The following is a 22,908-nucleotide window of genomic DNA, read 5'->3' as shown; positions in this document are numbered from 1 at the left end:
AAAAAGACTTGTATTTATATAGTGCCTTTCACGACCATCGGACGTCTCAAAGCGTTTTACAGCCAATGAAGTACTTTTTGGAGTATAGTCACTGTTGTAATGTGGGAAATGCGGCAGCCAACGTGTGCACAGCAAACTCCCACAAACAGCAATATGATAATGACCAGATAATCTGTTTTTGTTATGTTGATTGAGGGATAAATATTGGCCAGGACACCGGGAATAATTCTCCTGCTCTTCTTCTAAATAGTGCCATGGGATCTTTTACGTCCACCTGAGAGGGCAGTTGGGGTCTCGGTTTAACGTCTCATCCGAAAGACGGCACCTCTGACTCCCAGCACTGCACTGGAGTGTCAGCCTAAAAGAACATAAGGATAAGATATAACTGCAAGAAATGTTGATATTCATCCATTCCATTCATTGGTGCATTCAGAACTGAGATATTTAACCCTGAGGCAATTAGCAACATAAAAAATCTTTACAGAAACGTTATTAATTTATGCTACAAAGTACTATCATAAAATTTTATAAAATGAGGATGTTTCATTTTGGATACATAGACATGTAGTGCAACTGTCTTGTGCAAGGTACTGGTACTAGAGACGCAAACTGTTCACTTAGCATCTGGTAGATATTCTCTTAATATATGACAAAAAAATGATTTGAACAACAAGCACACATTCGGAGACAGTGAACTGCAAGTTGTAAAAAAAGATAATTGTAGTTTTTTTTATTTATCATAAAAATGAAAGCATGCTACTATATTCCTTCCTTGAAAGTAGAAAATTAAGAATAATTAGTTTAAGGCACATTTTGATAATTTTTTACATATATACCACTTCATTTCCTACATTTATAAATACAAATAGAAAACAAAGACAACCCAGTAAATTGTAAGTAGGCAAAAGTGCTTGCATTGTTTACAGATACCCACAGCATATACAATAGCTACAATCAATAGAACCATATCGGTTAACAAAATAATTTATGTAAAAAAGTCAAAATGTACTGTTTAATGAACAAAAAGCAACATGAATCTTTTAATTCATGTAGACAACCCTGATATAAAAGGTAGAAAAGGGCTATTGGATCGGTTCCTGAGGCAAAGAGATTTTATAGCAGGCAACTTAAGATGGTGAATACTTTGGTATTTTATGTTCTATCCTTGTTAGAATACTTTGTGAAAGTAGTAATATAAGGGCACAAAAGCAATTAACCTCTGGTTTCTAATATTACAGTGCATCCAAAATTTCTAATGGCAGATTAAAGCAGTTTTTTAAGCTTTACAGCAGTCCCTGAATTAAATTTGTTTAAAATTACTCGATAGAACATTTATAGTTGGGTGTTTCTAGTCATCAAAAATGACATACATCTTCCCTATTTCACCATCTGCTCTTGCTCCCTGCCATATACACACACCACCTGTATTAGATGTTCCTTTCTGTATGTCAAAAAAGCAAATATAACTGGGCCTGTGGGTTATTGAATATAACTAATGCTATGGCTTGAGCCAAGCTCCAAATAGATTGAAGCACCCAGGATGCTGGCAATGATCTTGTGGGTGTTTTAAAGTGTTCTTACAATCCATTAAATAGGTCGACGAAAGGGCTGTGATATCCATTTTGATCCATAAATATCAATAGTGACTTCAGCAATTCTCCCATCAATTATAGAGTAATGCAACAGTGGCTGCTTTGAGGCTTCATTTTCTAACCTTCCTGTCTAATTCATAGAACCCCACTGACCCCCTCCATTTAATGGGTTTCTCTTTTACCAAGCAATAGCAGCATTAATGTCATGTGACCATATTGCTTGGTTCAAATAGGTTAACCTTTAATTCACAAAGGTGAAACAACAGCCATTACACACAACCCTCTGACACACGGAATCAAGTTGTCACGTTTGTCCTTTTGTTTAACCGTCTGGTTGAAAGTTAAAGGTCACTATTTACTCTTGATATTTTACCCCCGACCATCCTTGGTCTCTTGCCATCATACAATAAGACAGTTATTACTGTGACCTATTTACTATACTTAAAAAAAAAATACGGAGTTTCCATTTGCTTGAATTTACTTCCACCAGAACTCTGGAGTAATCAAAGGGAATTCATATTTTTAGGCACTGGATTAGTCATGTTGGGGTTGTAACCAATGTTTTATTGTAACCCTTACATGCTACCAAAAACAGTTACTGAATCACACAAAACACACAAACTGAGGTTCAGACTTGAATAAAGTGATTCATACAGTACTACATGCATGTCAGTTTAACTGATAAATTGTGATGCAGATTTTAGGCCGCTATGGTGGTCATACAGAGGCTATCATGCCCAACTGTAATTTCAACCATAAAAAATGGCTTCTCAAATACCACCATTCTGACTATATCTTCTTCCAGTCTATATATCCACTGGATCAAGATAATTTTACTGTACCTGAGTAAGTGATGCAAGTGTTAGTATAAAGTCAATGTAAGAATTACTAAAGGACCGAACTGCTTCTTGTCCCCAATGATTACTCCCAGTTTCGAATGGCTGGACAGTGAAAGGAACTTTTTTTTTAACCTATAGCAAGGAACCTGACTTTCATAAAATGAGTCTTTGGGTCACTCCAAATGGATTGGTAGGTTTACAATACCAATACTGACAATAACCTGAGCAACAGATTTTATTTTATAAAAAACTTCCAGCTTAGAGTCTTTGAACTAAAAAAGGTTGCATATTTATTCCGACCATTGCAGCTTACCTGCTCTACAGTGGCACTGCTAGTGAGTTACTGAGCAACTGAAGACAGAGAAAGAACAGAAATTTTTCCACTGCAGTTCTCTGACCAGAGCAGTAATTGGCGAGAGGAGGTTAGTGCAGTGAAACTCCCAGGACAAACATGAAATAGAGAGGGGGAAAAAAGCGATAGAAATAAAATTTAAGAAAAGTAAATTAAATAACATAAAATATTACTTTATTTCATTTTAAAATAGGAATAAAAACCAGTTAAAAGGCTCCCTGTTCTGCCAGAGCTCACATTCCTGTCGATTCAGGTTTGATTTGAGCACTCTCAATCAGACTGCTCTTCTATCTCCCATCAGGTATCAATTTGCCCCACACAGATCTTACAGGGACAAGAAACAGACCGAACAACCCAATTTAATTTTCTTCAACTCCCAAAATTAAAACCGAGGGTTGTAAACCTCCACATTCATCTGGAGTGGCTCTACACAAGAGTGAAGTTTCCAGGTTAAAGTAAATATTTCAAGGGGGACATATATAAGCATATAACAAGACTTTGACCAGCACTTTCTGTAACTACACTCTTATAAGCTATTGCATAGTTGCTCCAATATATTTAAAGAGGACATGTCACAGCCAGCAGGTGAAATGACTAATATCCACAAGTCAGGCAGAGTTCGTAACTCTGTGGAGATATTTATCATGTCTTGCTGCTTTCCACAACATATATTTATACCACATGCTTAAAATATATAATTTAGAAACAAATTTACATCTTTATGATATTACAAGTGTGGAGATATGAAAAATATCACCACGGTTCCCAGACCATGTGTGGTATAAAACCTGTTACAATCTTTTTAAAAGATGATGGAGTTTATATTTACAGTCATATAGTTGTACGTTACAATGTTGCACTTTGTTAAAGCATATTAATAGTACATGAATATTTACTACACTGTAATTACACTGCTGTTAAGTGCTTATTTAAGCCCCCCAAAAAATGTGTTACATAAAAGGTGTGCAGAACAGCAGTTACTCGACAGCAGAGAAAATGGTACTCTTCCTCAGAAATACAGCTTTTCTAGCAGGTTTCCAAATGTCATGATGAGTGCTGGGAAAGCTGGCTTTCAGTGTCACTAGGTAGGGACGAACTTTATTTTTCAACCATTGAACCTTATTACCTGTTACTTTGTACAATTCTCCCTTCTCGTAGGTTTTTGACTGTGCTGAGGACTCGTCCGATCTCCAATTGTAACTGAACAAGTTGGTTGGTTGGTTACAATACCAGTACCAGAATACAGTGAGAGGAGAAGGGAAGAAGGATGTCAGCTTCTGATCACGCCTCACCAAAGATTCAAAGGTTGAAGAAATCTGCCTTCGAAGCCCACATTATTGAAGAAAGCTTCAAAGAAAGTAGCTGTATCCCAGTCCTGGTCTTTATGTGCAGGCAGTGTCATTGAAGGGAAAATCTATGACATATTGTCAATTTTCAGCCTGGATGTCAATATGATAAAGATTTCAACTGGAGTCAGGCACTTTAGCATAACAGCATGCTAGTCTTTTGCTATTCAGCCAGCTTCCCAGAGGTGTGATGGTTGCCCAAACTGAATAACACTTTGTCGATCTTGACTTAGCATTTGTTCCTGCTCTCCAGATTGATCAAAATCAATCCCCAACAACTCCTGTAAAACTTGTACAGGGTCGAAAGTTTCTGATAAAATCTGAGCATTGTTGGTAAAGGCTTGTGCCCCAGATAAACTGTCCTGTGCATCACTTTGATATATTTGCAGTACTTGGTTTGCCAGTAGCTGCCGATTCTCCTCCTGTTTTTTCTTTACTGCCATGTCCATTTTCTTCAGCTCTTCAACGACATTATAAACGCAAGCTTCAGGAATCTTTATACCTGTAAAAATCACCAGAAAAAAAAAAGTTTGCTTAGATTAGAGAACAAACACAGTCATTGCTGAAGTCAGTCCCTTTATCAGAAGAGAGTACTATAATTGAGAGCAACTGTCAATTCACAATAAGCACTTGAGTACAACTTACATTACCTGACGGGGCTAATAATGTAATAGGGTTGCCTGATAATTTCAGGCGTGTAGGCTTGAGGTCTATTACATGCCCACAAACTATTTGTAAGGTACATTATGGCCCCATCATTTGTTTAGAGGGCCTTCCCATAATGTGACTGAAGGGCTTAACTAGTATTACTGCCCCTAAACGGTCAGTTGGAATGGGTACTACGTGGTAGGATTGAGGGTGTAGAATTTTGCTGTTGGTTACAGTAGTGTAGTGGTTATGGTACTGGAACAATAACCTAGAAGTCATGGGTTCAAATCTGGTCATTTGTGGACTGGTACCAAAAGAATGACCATGAAAGTTGCCAAAAGGTCAACTGGTTCATTAATGTTCTTCAGGGAAGGGAACCTGCACGTAACTCCAGTCCCATGCTGTGGCCTCAGAGGTGGCCCACCATGGTCTTGTCAGGGAATCTAGGGATGTGCATTAAATGCTGGCTAGCATCATCGTCCACATCCTGAAAACAAAAAAAAACATAATGAACTAGGAGTCTGGATCAGTTGAGTTCGATTTCTGTTCTCACCCAACATTCAAATACATTGGGCCAGAAAGTCCATAGGTAGGGAGGTGCATAAGTGCTGGGAGATGCTCACCTGCAGCCCGGCCTTTGATCCCACGGTGCCAGGAGGAGCAGGCCTTTAGTGGATTTGGGGTGCATCGGTGGTGGGCACCATCAGAAACACCAGCTGAAATTTACCAGAATGGGCTGCTGGGCCCCTTGCCCCTGAGAGGTACAAGCTCTGCCCCAGCAACCCCCTCTCAGGGAGCACTTTAAAAATAAAAATAAAATCGTGTCCCCAATTTTCAAGGGTCCATGGCCCAATCCCAGCCTGGACCCCCCCCCCCCCCCCTCAAATAGTGAGGTATGCTTGTGCTGATCCAATGCTGTGTCCTAACTGAGGGCCAGGGCATGGGAATCTCCATATTTGGCATCGGATAAGAGCTAAATAATAAAACCAGGACCTAGGAAACAAAGTGATTCACTGCAAATGGTCAAGTTATGTGTTCAAGAAAATCATGATTCCCAATGAATTTGTGTGGTTCAAAATGGCTAACATTTGGAACGGAGACCAGTGTTGACAGGCCGATCCGAGGAATCAGTACTTAACAAACGCTGTTAATTTTCTTTGCAATAGTAAAAAATCTAATCTAATAAAAATTCCATCTTAAAAATCACTGCGTGCAGTATTAGCATACAAATCCTTAACAATTTTGTATGACATTCCTTTAAACATTATTGTAACATATGTTAATCAATTTTAAATGAGTTAATGACCAAGATAGAATCAAGGACAAAGGATATCATATAAATATGTTAAGCAGTCACAGCTAACGTTGCACACAGCAACTGTTAAGCACCTACTTTTATCTTCCACCACAAGCATATCTATAACAAAAATGTTGTTGTTTCTTGATTTTATTACTTATTAAGTTTTTACAGACATAATATTTGTTAATGGACAAAATCACTAACTCCAATGAAATATTTCAAATATATATTTTTTAATTCAATAACTAACAAAAATGTTTAGCAGACTATATTTAAACACTGATTGTAGAAATAGAATTTCAATCGATATATTCTGCCATAATAACAAGATTGGTGCATTGAGAACATGCACAAGAGAAAGTACTGGAAATACAGTTTGTTAGACTGAGTGAATCAGTGCATCAATGTGAACAAATTAAACAGATAGAAATATCACTGATTGCGCCACCTAGGGGCAAGTTGGTATATGAACATTTTTCTCAGCAGAGCATCTCTTAAAGCTAAATCCATGCGAGAACAAGTAAACTTTTACTTACCAACTTGCTTCTTCTGCTCCTTGGTTTTGAGACGTACAATTTGTAAGTGACTGGAACTTGTAACATCAGACATAATGTTTCCAACTTTGTTCCAAACCCTTAGTAGAGCGCCACATAACATATAGTAGTGGCGCAGCCGCATGCCTTGAAAACACTCCTTCCCTTGTTGCACTATTTTACACTTCCCATTCCTGTGGATGACAGAAAATGTATGGACACATTTGAATAATTATTTTAGCCTGGTGTACTGCCCTTGCCATGCTGTTGTTTCCAAAAGACATACAATAATAATTATGACCCACCACATATAGTGGGTGTGAGAGACAGCGATGCTGGCCCGGAAATCGGCGCGGTCCCGGCCCGCAAGACCATCAGCAGGCCGGGGCCATTGGAGGGAGCAACGTTGCCATGGCGTGCGACTTCAGGAGGGCGACGGCTGATTGCAGTGTGGGCAGCTACAGCAGGAGTGGCGAGGTTGGGGCGAAGGAGCGACAAAAGTTCGTAGAGGGATGAGATTGGGGCCCAGGAGAGGCGAGAGTTCAGGGCTCAGGCGCAGCACGGGCCAGTCCACACTGCGATTATGTGTGTGCACTAGGTCTGTGCAGCAGAGCTGGTCTCCAGTCGTCTTGGTTAATCCTTGCCACTGGACCAAGACCTAGCTCTGTCAAGCCCGTGTGGAGTGCAATGGCCACCACACGTTAAAAGAATCCACGAACAGGCATCTTCCACCCTTCAAGATGTAGTTCGGGATCCGGAATATTAGGCCCTTCATTGAAACACTTGTGAACTCATCCCTTTTTGGCATGGAAGCAAATCATCCTCGTTTCGAGGGACTGCCTATGATGATGATGATAGGGACACAGTTATTGTATGGCGATACAATGCCTGATTGGCTGATTTAGAAATCATGACATTTCTTTGTGCGCTATTTTATCAAAAATAGACAAAAATAATTAATAACTCAATTAAAATAAAGGACAAAAGTCATATAAGTCTGTTAAGCAGCCATACTCTAATGTTGAACATAGTTATGTGTAAACTCCTATCGTTTATGATTACCTATAGCCATAATAACTAGATGGATATGACAATCATGTAGGATACGTCATCATCATCATCATAGGCAGTCCCTTGGAATTGAGGAAGACTTGCTTCCACTCTTAGCACGAGTCCTTAGTTGACTGCACAGTCCAATATGAGAACCACAGTCCCTGTCACAGATGGGACAGATAGTTGTTGAGGGAAAGGGAGGGTGGGACAGGTTTACCGCATGTTCTTTCCACTGCCTGCGCTTGATTTCTGCAGGCTCTCAGCGATGAGCCTCCTGTGGCGGCGATCTGGACCTCTTCCCCACCTTCGGCAGCTTCCTCCTTGGCGTCGACTCACCTACCTCACCCGGTCCTTGATCCACGACGACGCCCGGCGGGCAGGTGAGCCTTCGACCAGGCGATTGGGCCTTCACCCCCCCACCCCACCACCAGCAGCGGCAGATAGGCCTCTCCTCCTCGACAACGGTAGGATACAATGATGGTGCAGACATAAAGCACTTTGAGTACCAAGAAGGTTTGGTTTCTAGTTGGTAATTAACATGGAAACTGTGCCCAGCCAATCACACTCAGACTATAGATGAGTCAACAGAAATAACTGGGGATGGGTAGAGTCACACCTGAAGTCATTAGGACTGAATTCAGCCCCTTCTGATTTGCTCATTAAGTTTGAAATCAGCAGCTGAATTTATATATAGTGAGAATTTTCAGATAACGTGGAAGCCAGTATTAGCGAAGAAAATAAGAGGCAAACTAAGAAATTCAAGGACCACATACAACGATCAAAAGCTTTTGTTTGCAATATGGTAAATGTCAAAATACTAACATAAGTAACCCTTTTCATCAGGGCTTATAGTCAATCTAAACATGATGAGGGAAAAATTCTTTCACACGGTGCTAATTTATCACTGTTCACACGTTTTTACCAAACATGGAAATAGTGCACTCGCTAAAAAGGCAGAAATTGGAAATGTGCTACTCCAGTGATATCACTTTTAGGCTGAATTTATTTGTGTGCAACAAATCTGCACCTACAGCAACACAATATACAGGGAATGTCAATCATACATCAACACAATATATTTGAAACATTCTTTTACAGAACTGTGCTTAAAGGATGTTTAAAATGAAATAAGCAAATGTAAAAGGGGCTGCAACAAGACCTGTGGTGATGAAATTACAAATCTGACATGGCCTCTGAACTAATATATTGTTCTATCCTCACATACAATAACTTTTTTTGAATTAAAATAAAACTTGTATCTACACCCCATCTTTTTAATGCAATACACTTCAGTAATGTGCATACCAAACTATATGAACCATTTGCAGTTTTACTAATTGGGTTTCCGAAGGACCTATTATAAAAGGGAAACTACTTGAAGCATACCCATTCAAACTAGCAAAGCCTTACCAAGCTGCGTGACTGCATTTTTGGAAGGAGAAACTATACAGATTTCCCCAAAATTCTTTGGCCTCTTCTGGTTCAACCTAAGATATACAAGGAAAATAAATAAATAAGGTATTAAATGAAAAATTGCAACAATACTGAAAAGAATAAAGAAAGCTAAAAAGATTTAATTTTTTCACTTGCCTTTAATTTGATTTTGTAGAAATAGCAAATGTGCAAATAAATATTATAAAACAATCCAAATTAAAAAGCCAAAATGTAAATAAAAAGTAATGCTATCCTAAGTGACAGTTTAGATCTTTTTGCTAATCCGCAGATGAGAGTTAACCATAAATGTTTACTGATGTATCTGAACTTTTCCTGTGCAGATTTGGTTAAAATATATTTAAATCATTAAAAAAAAACAATGTCCACAATATCCATTTAAGTTTCACTACAGTATATTTTTCAGTATTATATCTAACCTATGTGAAAACCAAAATAGCAGTTTAAACTCATGTTAAACTACATTATAGCTAATGTTTAAATACTGACTCAATATTAAATACGATTTGGGGGATTTCAATATTAATATTTAATGGAGGCTGGAAACTCAGAGCAACTGGTCTCAATGGCTGCCATAGTGATGTTTAATATGTAACATCCAATTGAAGTATTGATTGTGTGATACAAAAAGTACTTCAAACAGAAAATTAAAAAATTACAATCTAGAATGGTAATGTGCAGCAAAGGTAAATGTATGAATCTAAATAATGACTTTAGCAATACCCCTTGTTATCGTGCAGTTTCCATTGTTCATTACAACTCATGAACATAGCTATTTGATCTGCTTCATTAATGCACAACCTTAATTCACACTTGCAATCAAATTACAGTTCCTTAAAAAGTTTATCATGCTCCATGTTTTGCCAGATAATTAACGTTTTTGATAGAACAGGGAATAGATCATCTACCTCATGCCCAAATCCATTTCATGAGACATTTACATTGGTAGATGGCCACTCCTACTCGACCTTTCCATTCAACCCAAAAATCTGTTACTGCATCAGACTGTCTTCGTCTTGCTTCAGATTTAATCCTCAGACCACTGGAAATGTACTTTTAAATTATTTTTACTTATATGCCCTGTCCCCATGCTATCTGTACCAACACTTTTTATGGTTTCAATTTACATTGTATAAAAAAAAACTAATTTTACAGTAATAAGGACACACCGATTTCAGCAGTTACTTTACTATTGTAAACTAAACTTGTGAAAAATCATTTTGAAAGTACTTCCGCTAACCCTGCTTTCCTTTTCCTGTAAGCTCAGTTGTTCCCTAATCACTGCTTCCTACTTAAATACACTTAATTTATTTTTAACTTAAATGCACTATTTCCGTTATTTTTTTACACTTTTTATGAAAAGCCACCTTTAAATACTTTGATTTATTTGATTTCCTCTGTCTATTGGGGGTTCTACATTGGCTGGACATCAGTTGCAAAGCCTGTTTTGTTCAATCAGCTGAGGATCAGGAGTCTATTACTGACAGTGCAACAACAACTTTAGGTACAATTTTAAGCTTCAAACTTGGAAGTTCTACTGCTCAGCGAGTCATCCTATTGGCAACCCAGGTAGCCCAATCACATCTCAATACGATAGAGTTGCCACGGCATTCTAAGGGTTATAGTTGTGTCACTCTATTCCTTCCTCACAAAAATATTTTCTGTTACTATGAATCTATATTTGTTTCCTTCCACGAGTCAAGTGCAATTTTATTCCACAATTTATATCAACCACTCAGTGCAAGATGTTTGGGTAGAAGCCTCTGAGAGCCTTCACATTTTCTCAATTTTCATATGACTTCCTCCTATTCTTTGCTTCTGGACTTTCCCTCTCCCATACCACAATGTAACGGTAAACAGTAGGAGATGTGCAAAAGTGGCACAGTTCAAAAGCTTAGCATTTGATAACTCCTGTTTTCCTATGAGGAAGCACTTTGAATTTGTTCAGTCCTTCCTCCTGATAGTCGAGGTGAGAGTAGGAATTCACCATGAGGGAACGTACAGGTAAATATTCATGTCTAACCCCTTTGTGGCAACATGTGTCTGTACAGCAGCACACTGCTCCTAAGGGGGGGGACCTGTGGTGACAGATTAACTGTGAATACCTTATTAACTTACTGGTTACTCTACATTTGGCCCAACTGCACCACATGAGCCTCCTCCCACCCACCTTCATCTAACCTTATCAGCATAACATGTTCTTTACTTGTCCCATTACCACCCCTTTAGCCTTGCACTTACTGTAATTTACTCACACTTGTCCTCCACCCAATCACAGACCTTCCCCTTTGTTCTTCCCCCCCACCCCACCCCCCTTTTCCCTGGCGCTGTACTAGCTTATAAACTGCTAAATCTCTGACTTGAAGAGGTCATTCACCTGAAACGTTGGCTCCTATATTTATGGGGCGATGGGGAGAGTGTGGGGAGGCAGTGAACGGCCGAAGGAACCGGCAAGGCTGGGACACAGTATCCTGCCGCATTCAAGGCCGAGTCTCTTCACAACTTTATTTATTCTGAATAGAGTATCTTTTCTTGCAACCAATATTCTAAGAACAATGGTTGATAAACAACAGGAATCATCATTAAAAAATTGGTTGTTATACTCCAAATATAGCCAAACTGCTTTACACAGAATCATTCTCTCCACAATGTTTTATTTCTTTGATTAGTTGTATTACATGATAAAGAAAATGTTGGTAGCTGATCAACTGTCACTTCCAAATATTTTTCCGGCGAGGTTTAACCCCTCGTTGTCCTGTGATTTTTAAAGATACACAGCCATAAATCTGTATGGCTTCAAAAATCACAGTGCAACGAAGGGTTAAATCCCACAGGGAAAAAATAAATATATTTAGATAAAATTGGCAAGCCTTTTATATGTTTGTCAAACACTTGGATTCAATGACACCATTTCTTTCAAAGTATTGTAAAAATATCAACTTATCACTTGTTTTTTTAATATTTATTCGTTCACGGGATGTTCATCCCAAACTGCCCTTGAGAAGATGGTACTGAGATGCCTTCTTGAAGGTACTCCCACAGTGCTGAATTTGTTGTAGTGGTAGTATAACTGAGTGGCTCGCTAGGCCATTTCAGAGGACAGTTAAGAGTCAACCACATTGCTGTGGGCCGGGAGTCACATGTAGGCCAGGCGGGGTAAGGACAGCAGATTTCCTTCCCTAAAGGACATAGTGAACTAGTTGGGTTTTTGTAACAATCCGGTTGCGTTGTGATCATCCATTACTGATATCAGCTTTCTAATTCCAGATTTATTTAATTAACTGAATTTGAATTCCCCCAGTTGCCGTGGTGGGATTTGAACTCGCGACTCCGGATTATTACTGCAGGCCTCGGGATTACTAGTCCAGTCACATAACCACTATGCTACCGTACCCCCTATTCCCGATGTGTTTATTTTGAACAAAAATTTTATTTAGCTGTTCTTCCCTAGTATAAAGACAGCGCTTCTTTAATACCACTAGATCCAAAATGCACAGTTGAATGATTTTCTGGGCGAGTGGGAGCTGCAAAAATTAGCTGTTGGTCGGGGTTTGTTTTAATTTACTTAAAAGCATTGTACAATTATCAGTATTAAAAGCCATTTGCTGCTCATCACCCCGTGCACATATAACCAAATGATGCCAACAATTACAGTTCAATGTTTCTTTCATCGATTCTTTAGGATTTCTCATTGACTGAACCTTGCAGATAACTAAAACAGAACCAATCCTGTCACTGCAATACTCACTCTTTTGTATTTCTTCCGTAAGTTATCCAAACTTTCTGGTTGTATTTGTTTGCCAATATTTGGTTTATACAACACATAATTCTTCACAGTAATTTGCTCAGCCAAAAGTGCAAAAGGCTCATTCCCTCTAAGCTGTAAGACAAAAAATCTATCAATAAGAATGTGTGATGATCCAAGGCAGTACTTATGCTCAAGTGATCTACAGTGTAGGAGTTGTGAGCAATTTTTTGGTATAAAAACATTATAACTTTCATATATCATAAAGCAAAGGCAATTTTACAATCCTGGAAAATGACTTTTATGTCATACACGAGTATACAAAGCTTCAAACGATCAGACAAATATTCAAATATAATTGAAATTTTACCCAAATCTAAAGTAGTGTAATATCAGCTTCATTAAGTGCTGAGTTTCTACTCAATCTCAAATTTATTCAAATGGATCTGTTAATATCTGCATTTTCCTTTCATTCTGCCACAATAGGCTGATTTTAGCTCTGGTGCGAACAGATGGCAGTGGCCCTGGATTCAAAGTGCCACACGGCCCAATCTCTTTTGCTCTGATCCTGCCCGCCGCCCTTTTGCCCAGGGCGTTTACAAAGGCGGCCGAGGCACCTGCCTGAATTAGGCAACAGCCTCGTTTAATTATGCAAATTTGGGTTCCTATGTTGTACAAAAGACCCTGAATGCAATTTCGAGGTACAAATGGAAGAAGCGCGCGCCGTGTACGCTCAGCCCACTCTTGCCGGGCGGTCAGCGCCCTAACCAACAATCCTTCAAGGAACAGCTGGAGGCCACTCTCAAGACGGCCCGGGTAATATATATTTTATTTTAGTGGGGCCAAGAGGAGCAGCATTGCTCCTCACCGGACCGCAAAAAAAATCCAGGCTGCTGTTGGCACATCCAAAGTGGGCTCCTCCCACTTCAATTGTTAGGCCGGATCAGTGTGGCAGTCCAACAATTTTCCGTCCGATCAGAACCGGTGAGGTGCAGCAGGATGCCAGATTTGCACTCACAGGTCACTGGCGGCATAGAAATAAGGCCGAGACCTCTAAATGGGTTGGGCCTTCCGCCAACGAGAACGGACAGATTAAAAAAAATATGCTGAAATGTAATTTTTTTGCTGCAAGTTTATTTGTTAAAATGGAGAATATTTCAAATAAAAAGTACTCAAGTTGGACTTCTCTTCGCTTTACTGTACTGAACTTATACTCATCTGCATTGCAAAAGAAACTGCACCTCAGCTCCTATAATTCACTTTGCAAGAATATAATATGTCATAATTACATGGCACAAGGCAAGGAGCAGACAACATATTGCGATACTAACCCTGTGTGAAAGATAGAAACCATCATGAGATCCTGTCAAGGTGAGTGACTTCTGATAAGCCTCTTCCCAGGGCATGCCCCTATCCACACTTATCTACAAAAAACAAAATAAATTAACAGCAACTTATAACCAATATTCACATTGCTCTTTATTTTCCTCCTTTCAATGGGCCTTTTACTACCATCTAACACCAGCGGGCCGAAATTCGGTAGAGATGGTACCAGCCGGGAGGCAGGAAGTCCTGCATCAGACGTGAAGCCCCGCGACCTATATTGGGCCTACCATCCTTGAGAGGAAGTGGACCATAAAATATCGTGCTCCACTTCCTGTTGGGGGCAGAGCGCAAAGACACGCGAAGTTTCCAGCAGTCTGTGCTGGGACACGTAGTGCTGGCGCGTTGACGAGACACTTCCCTTCCATTAAAGGGGAGGGCCAAGCTGCCTACTCTGCGGGCAGAAAAGAGGGCCATCGCTGGGTCACCAGGGAGCAGGGTGCTGTGGCAGCAGCATGGCACACAAGTGGATCCCGTGATCTATAAACAAGGCGGCCACGTAAGTCGGCCATTTTTTTGTTACTGTAGCTCCCCATTAATTTTCACCTCATGAGCGGCCTACAGTCTGGTATGTGCCCTGTGAAGCTGTCGCGGCCGAAACGGGTCACTGCGCACGGTGATGATGTCGTCACCACCACCACTAAACTGTGGAATTTCGCGGGAGTCGGTAGCGGCATCGTGCCCAGATGAAACCTTGTTTGCGTCCCGTTGGACACTAATGGGAGGCGCAAACGCCCCAAATTTCCCCGCCCCCATGTATCTTATTTCAGTCAATAGGGAGAGCCACAGACTGCTTTCCAGCTAATGTCGGTAATGTCTATAATTAACTAGAGGCCATTTTCTGCCAGAGTTGATTAGTCCTGCCAGTTGTTATCTTTCTGGAACAGAATTCTTTGCTCCTACAATAGGCTGGCTGGGAACTACAGAAAGTCAGCTTGTTATGGCTCCATGATTTAGAGTAATAGTCAAAGCCAGAACTCAAAAGTAAGGTTAATGCTCAAGAATTCAATACTCTTGACTGTTACATTTGCATTCCTTTTTCTTGCTACAAAGCCTTTCAACACCATTCAATACTTTTCATTGGATCTAATAATAACTCTTTGCGTAATAAACCAGTCTTCTGAAAAACCTAAGTGAAAGAAGTTTCATAATTCAACTGTCTGGTTTGAGTTCTGCTCAAGTAAATTACTATAGTTCCTGGCTTGGCTATTATATGGAGCCATTCACTGTTTCCAGTGAGATAAAAACTGGTAAAACTAATCTTGCCTGAGAAAATGACCTCTTGCCAATTATAAACAGTGGCTGTAAGAAGTATTTGTGATTCTATGGGCTAGCTTTGAAGCCCATTTTGAAACTTTTTGCTCATTGTGGTCTGTTAAATTTTCATTATCTTCTGCTGCTCAAAGGTTTTATTTTTTCTGCAATAAATGTTTACATTTTTGCCATACAGTTAATGCTTACAGGCATAGAATAAACACTGCTATATGACAAAGCACGATGTGACCATTGTATGGATCCGCATTCTGGTAAACAGTCTTTCAAATAATCAGTTTCACCTTTTAAAAAATTAATTCTCGGAGTGTGGCCATCATTAGCAAGACAGGCATTTAGTGCTCATCCCTGGTTGTACTTGGGAATGTGATGGTGGGACATCTTGGACTGCTGCAGTCCGTGTGGTGAAGGAAATCCCACAATGTTGTCAGGTAGAGAGTTCCAGAATTTTGACCCAGCAACAATGAAGGAACGGCAAGATATGTCCAAGTCAGGTTGGTGTGTGACTTGGAAGGAAACTTTGGGATGACGATGTTCTCATGCATCTGCTACCCTTGTCCTCCTGGGTTGAAAAAAAGCCTTGGCGAGTTGCTGCAGTGCATCCTGTAGATAGTTCACACTGCTGCCACAGTACCCCAATGATGGAGGAACTGGATGTTTAAGCCAGTTGATGGGGTGCTGATTAAGCGGATAGTGTCGAGATTCTGGAGCTGCACCCGAAACAAGTGGAGGCTTACTCCATTACGCTCTGGACTTGAGCCTTTTAGGTGGTAGAGTGGCTTTTGGGAGTCAGGAGGTGAGCTACTTGTCGCAGAACACTCAACTTCTGACCTGCTCTTGTAGCCACATTTATGTGGCTAGTCCAGTTCAATTTCTGGTCAATGATGACCCCCAGGATGTTGATAGTGGGGGACTCGGCTGATGGTAATGCCACTGAATGTCAAGAGGTGGTTATGCTCTCTCCTGTTGGAGATGGTCATTGCCGGACACCTGTGTGACGCAAATGTTACTTGCCACTTATTAGCTCAAGTCTGGATATTCTCCAGGGTTTGCTGCATTTGGGCATGGACTTCTTCCTTTTCTGAGGAATTACCAATGGAGCTGAACACTGTGCAATCATCATCGAACGGCCCCATTTGTAAACTTATGATGGGGGGGGGGGGGGGGGGAAGGTCAGTGATGAAGCAGCTGAAGATAGTTGGGCCTAGGATGCAGCCCTATGCTGAGAGCTATTCATTAAATGTGACTGAAATAGTAAATATATATTTTTAAAGTTTTATTTATAGAACTCTTTCAGTTACACCATATGCTAACCAGATAACTGAGACAGAAACAGAGAGATGGAGTACAATACAAAAGCATGGTTCTCAAACTAATTAATACCATTTATAAGAGCAACAACAACAAGTACAACAATAAGACCTGCATAACAATAATTTACCTTATAGAGAACTACTTGTCCATCCTGTGGGTGTCCTGGTGTAAGGAATACCTCTTGACGTTCCTCATATATCTCTTCTACTCCAGGAGCTAAATCTGATGAAATATAAGAGACACAATCAATAAAAGTAACCCTGTGGGGTCAGTGCACCAAGTCTAAGAACCAAATCAAGGCTATGTATGATCAACTAATGCCACCTTCATCTTCAACGTTCCGATGCAAATACTTAAGTTCTGGCTGTAGCCAAATAGTAATGGCAAAGAGAACACACAGGCTGAAAATTTGGTGAAGTGACTGCCAGCTTGAGACCTGACTGAAATTTAGCACAGGCCTCATATAAATGGAACCGGTGAGCCGTGGATGGCAATTGGGCGTCCCGATGTCGCTTTCTGGTCGGTGCCTGGCCAATTTCAGCCGCCGGCCTGCAGAAAGGACCTGGGAGGGCGGGGGAGCAGAAAGAGGGTGATCCCAGGCTGGCAGCGGCCCAAAGTATGTTTGTGGAGCACGCCTGCTCTGCCTGGCGCCACAGGAATTTAACTTTTAAAAGGTTTCCTTGCCATTTCTTGATTGGCCTCCAGCAGTCAGTTTAGAGACCGCTGGTTAGGCTGCTCAAGACCTGGTACAACTAAACAGAGCTTACACGTCGCAAACTCTGCCCATTTGTACAGCAACTTCAATCGCGGTCCTGTAACCGGCATTAGGAGCCCAATTTGCTTAATCAAGGTGTCTAACAAAGCAGTCTGCTTGATTGGCACCCCATTCAACATTCACTCTCTCCATCACCGGCCTACCGTGGCTGCAGTGTGTACCATCTATATAAAATGCACTGCAGCATCTTGTCATGGCTTCTTCGGCAGCACCTCCCAAACCGCGACCTCTACCACCTAGAAGGACAAGGGCAGCAGGTGCATGGGAACACCACCACTTGCAAGTTCCCTTCCAAGTTACACACCATCCTGACTTGGAAACATATCGCCGTTCCTTCGTCGTCACTGGTCAAAATCCTGGAACTCGTTCTCTAACAGCACTGTGGGAGTACCTTCACTACAAGGACTGCATCGGTTCAAGAAGGCGGCCCACCACCATCTTCTCAAGGGTAATTAGGGATGGGCAATAAATGCTGGCCTAGCCAGTGACGCCCACATCCCAGAACAAATTTTTAAAAACACCTATATTAGGTAGGTGCTCTGGACACCCCAAAAATGATCGGCTTCTAATTTGATGGCTGGCACAATTCCAGGGAGATTGAGCGTGGGAGATCATGACCCGAAATTAGTCCCCTTATCCTTCACACTCTGAGCAAAAAAACAGGCAAAATGGTCTTGAATTTCTCCCCGGGGGTCTCTTTCACTGGGAGTGGATTTAGGGCAAGCAGTGGGCGGAGTGAGTGTCACAACATTATATAGATACAAGATATGAGAAAAGGTGGAAAATCTCAGGTGATAATCTGCTTTTAATGAACTGCTTGGTCGTACCTAGAATTCCCATGTCATATTTTCCATCTTTTTTGTCCTTCTCAATGAGATAATCAAAAGTGTCTGTAAAATACTGAAAAAGTGCATTTTGTTTGTGAACCTCGAGTCCAAGAATCCGATTCAGGAATTTTGTGATGCTGCAGTCTGAAACAGAAAAGAAAGAAGTCACATTAAATCACTTCTGTTTTATCACCATTATTTATCACCTTTTTTTGACTAATCAATTTTGGAGCAAGCCTCTTTAATGAACTGGTCCATGTTAGGGTTGCCAAATCTTTCGGATTGTCCGGGAGCCTCCCGGAATTGAGGTTTGATCTCCCGGGCACTGTTGCGAGCAACCTGGGAGAAAATAGGGAAGATGAGAGGAGACGGAGCTTTGATTGGCGAGTGTGGAGGCCAGTCCTCGGCAACGCCAGCGTGGCAAGTGTCCAGCAAAGTTCTACGTAACCAAGTGCCACGAGCAGAATGTCACCTGGTGATGGATGAGGAGATGGAGAAAAATAACCGAATGTGGAAGATCTGTGAAACATTTCATGCAAGGTGCTAATGGCGTCAGTAATTTCAGCCTGGATTAAAAGACTCCAACATGGCTGGTATACATGGGAAGTGTGTCATTTTTCATTGGAATGTGAAATAACATTTAAATTCCCACCCTTTAATGCCCAGGATTGCCAACTCTTCTGGATTACAGGTGCTGCCTGACATGCTGAGTGTTTCCAGCATTGTCTCTTTTGTTTGGGATTATCAAGAATTAACCACCTTTGACTTCTCGGAGGTGGTTGAGGAATCAGAGAGTGAATCCATCAGGGGTGGCAGGAAACCATTCATGGGAGCACTCGGGAAATTTCCCAAGATCGAGTCCGCGACTGCCACTTAGTAAAATCATTTTCTGATAGTCTTTTCTCCCTGTGAGCCTATCAACTACAGGGACCCAACCCGTTATAAGATAAATGCAGTAACAGCTGTAAACTGCGTTCAAGTGCCACGTGATCAAGCCTCCATGAATACTTGCAACTGGAGTTGGCAATCTGAGCCCGTATTGATGTTATTTGTTCAGTTTAGCCACTGATTGTCAAAGGACTCCTGATTCCAAATCCTAGTTTTGAGTAATATCAGGTATATATTTAGTCATAAACTGAGAGAGGGCCAACTGCAGCACTGGCTATAAAGACCTCAAACTCCGGAAGAACTACCGTGCATCATTTCATTAGCACCAAAGATAGCAAAATGATTTCAAATATAGTCAAAGCATGGCTAATTTATCTGTATTTCTTGTAACTAATGTCAGTTTAAGTTTAAAAAATAGTGCCAATAAACCAATATTCCATTCACTACAATCAACAAGGACAACCATTACTTTTAACGCACTTTGGTTGGGAACACTAGTTTTGTTTAGTTTATGTGACAGTCCAGATGATTCAGGGCCATTATAAGTGGAAGAAACAGTATCAACATTGTTGGTGTTTTGTCACTGAATTCCGTAACTAAAAAACTTGCTATCAGTTCATATTCAAACCTATTATAGATAATTGAGGTGATGCTGGAACATAATAGGGCCGCTTTTCTCCAGGCAGAAATGCGGGCAGATGGCGGGAGAATGCATTTGCAGCAACCCGTTAAAGCCGACGTAAGGCCTGAGCCATTTTCAGGCCAAGGCTTCATTTACATGCCCCAAGTGAGTTGCAGGCACCAAGTGGGCACCCTGCTTCAGCTCACCAGTTATGGGAAGGTGAGACATCGGCTGGCTCCCACTCTGAGCTGGCCAGCAGTCAACGGGGTTGGGGAAGCGATCCTAACAGGGATAGGGGAGACTGGGCTGGCAGCAGGTCTGTTTAAAAAAAAAATGACCCAGGAAGGGCAGTCCTGCTCCTCCCGGCCCCACCAAAATATTTTTTAATATTGACTGGGCTGTCTTCTGATCAATCTTCACCGGTCCCTTTAAGGGTGCACGGTCAGCCCAATTCTCTCTCGAAATTGCAATCGGGGTCCGATGTGTGTCTTAGGACCCCAACTCGCATATCCTGCCTGAAACAGGCTGCTCATCGCAGGACCCTACCCAAGATGGTGGTTGGAGCACCTGTGTAAGTACCTCAACGGCATTTTCCGGTTGCCACCGCCCTGTTTACACTGGATGGAGTGAGCTAAAATCAGCCCTAATATTTTTATAATGTATTGCTTTATTTTTCATGTATTAGCTCCAGTACCTGTCTGCAAACAATTGACAGTGTGGATTAAGGAGCTGAACAGTGAATGAGCTAATTACGGCCCAATATTTAATTCCTCCAGTTGAAGCACAATACAGCAGTAAATTAAATCCAACACCTTAGTTCAAATCTTATCGCTAAGCACTTTGCATCAATTCCAGAAGAGGTCAGAAAGATCTCAAAAATTATGCAGGTGTAATACCCATTTTGTTTTCATTTAAGTACTTATCTTCTTCTTTCGCATAGTAGTAGCAAATCAAATGTCAGTATCAAAGTTGGATATCCAGGCCAAACATTCCAGTGTAACAGCGTGGATATCTTGTAGGCTGCCTGCAAATTTCCTCTGAGGGCAGTGCTCAGTGATGTGCTCCAGGTTTTGATTAGGAGCTCCACAGTTGCGTGATGGGGATGCTTTATACTTCCATCTATGGAGAAGGTGGCAGCATCTACCATGACCAGTTCTGAGGTGGTTGATAGTTGTCCATTATTTGCGAGGAAGTATTGATCCTTCAGGTTGTACTGTAGGGTCCTCTAGAAGGAATCTATTCCGTATGTCACAGTTCTTCCAAGCATTTCGCCATTGGTCATCAAGGCTGAGGGGTGATCACTGAAGGGGCTTTAGTGACGGTCCGAAATGGCCTTCTAGATTTGAGACGTGGTGGTAGGTTGTTTAAGTCGGCCTGGATTGGCATGGCTTTGCGGTTGTATTCTCTGGAGTCTGCATATTCACGGCGGTGTGATGTTTGCAAACCGTGGGCAGCCAAGGTGTTGGTGTCGATAAAAGCGTTCCAGTGATAATTCTCACAGTAGAATTTTGCTGGACATCAACGGATTTGACAGCCATGCCGGAGAGTAGTACTCCGCTGTAGAGTACACCAGGATGGGTGCTGCCATATGGAGGGTTTGAGTGACTGCTCTACAAGTGGATCCATCGAGTTTCTGGATTAAGTTGACCTCTTTAGTTTCTTCCTAAGGTTCTGGAGATGTTGTCTATGTGACAAGATGCGATCAAGCATAGCTCCTAAATAGGAAGGTTTTTTGGCATGGTTTACCTCTGCACTGCAAAAGGAGACTTTCAAAGCTTGGTTTGCTTGATGGGTGTTGAGGTGGAATGTCGAAGTGACGGTCTTTTTCCAGGTTTGGTCAAAGTTGCCATCGGCGGAGGTAGGCCGCCATCCTCTGTAAATCACTGATCAAAGTCTCTTCAGTGATGGACAGATTCATGTTTTGCGTGGCCAAAGCAATGTCAACTGCGTACACGAATTTGCGGGACTCTGTTTCGGGCAGGTCACTGATGTAAATGTTGAATAACATGGGTGCCAGGACAGCACCCTGCGGGAGTCCGTTGTTCAATGTCTTAGATCTGCTCTTCTGGATGCCAGAGTACACACGGAAGCATCAGTTGCTAAGCAGGGAGTTGAGAAGATGGATTGTTGTTCTTCAGGGTAAAATGGCGGATAGCTTGGAGAGCAGTCCATTCTTCCATTCTGTGTCATACACCGCTGATAGGTCCATGAGTGCTACGGCAGTCTTCAGCTGGCGCTGGAAGCCTACTTCGATGTGCATTGTTAAAGCTACCACTTTGTCGCAGCAGTTACGGCCACTCTGGAAGCCCGCCTGCTCCTTAGGGATGGTTGGTTCGATGATGGGGGCTGGTCTGTGGAGTAGTAACCTCTCCAGCATTTTATAACAAGTGCAAGATAAGGAGATTGGGCGGTAGCTGGAGGCTTCAAAAGTATTCTTCCCCTGCTTCAGGAGGGCAATTATTTTAGTCTCCCTCCAAATAGGTGGAGTTTTATCAGCTGCCAGTACCTCAGAGAAGGAGGTCAACCATCTCTTCGCTTTGGGTCCCAATGCTTTGAAGAATTCTGGATAAACACCATCTGGACCAGCAGCTTTTCCGGATATGGTTGTCGACAGGGGTGCGTTTAGTTCATCAAGGTGAATCGATTAAACATAGTTGACAATCTTGGTGTCACTATCAAGTTTGTTGAAAGCTGCTGTTTCACCTGGCATTGAAATTCTTTGTCCACCAAAGCCTTTGATGTTTGTATCAAGTGGGATGCAATGGCGTCCGCTCTGATGGTTGTCCTGTGTTTATAGGCGGAGTTTGCCCTGCCAAGTTGACGGAGCAGGACCCATGCTTTCCTGCTGGAGTGTGAAGTTAGGGTTCTCCACAAGGCTCCTCCACCTTTCACATCTCGCCAAATTCAAGGATTCCAGCACTGCGGTGGCTGGGTTCTTGTTCACTGAATATTCCTGGTAGAAAGACT

The 22,908-nt window shown here is 41.5% G+C and overlaps 1 protein-coding gene across 8 annotated transcripts in view; it reads right to left on the bottom strand.

The window, feature by feature from the left end:
* Window positions 1–709: 709 nt before the first annotated feature.
* Window positions 710–22,908, bottom strand: part of sbno2b (strawberry notch homolog 2b) — a 184,904-nt gene continuing 162,705 nt past the window's right edge. For all 8 annotated transcript variants that reach the window (XM_070859729.1, XM_070859727.1, XM_070859728.1 and 5 more), the window contains 7 exons: window positions 18,432–18,575; window positions 16,957–17,051; window positions 14,192–14,284; window positions 12,864–12,995; window positions 9,074–9,150; window positions 6,614–6,804; window positions 710–4,631 (listed from right to left, as the gene is read on the bottom strand). In XM_070859729.1, the coding sequence (XP_070715830.1) occupies window positions 4,297–4,631; window positions 6,614–6,804; window positions 9,074–9,150; window positions 12,864–12,995; window positions 14,192–14,284; window positions 16,957–17,051; window positions 18,432–18,575 (1,067 nt within the window). In that variant the 3' untranslated portion in view covers window positions 710–4,296. The remainder of the gene's footprint in view (window positions 4,632–6,613; window positions 6,805–9,073; window positions 9,151–12,863; window positions 12,996–14,191; window positions 14,285–16,956; window positions 17,052–18,431; window positions 18,576–22,908) is intronic.

This window comes from Pristiophorus japonicus, chromosome 18, assembly GCF_044704955.1.
Source record: "Pristiophorus japonicus isolate sPriJap1 chromosome 18, sPriJap1.hap1, whole genome shotgun sequence".
Taxonomy (NCBI): Eukaryota; Metazoa; Chordata; class Chondrichthyes; family Pristiophoridae; genus Pristiophorus; species Pristiophorus japonicus.
The sequence above is the reverse complement of the archived record's forward strand: the minus strand, read 5'-3'. Positions and strand labels throughout refer to the sequence as shown.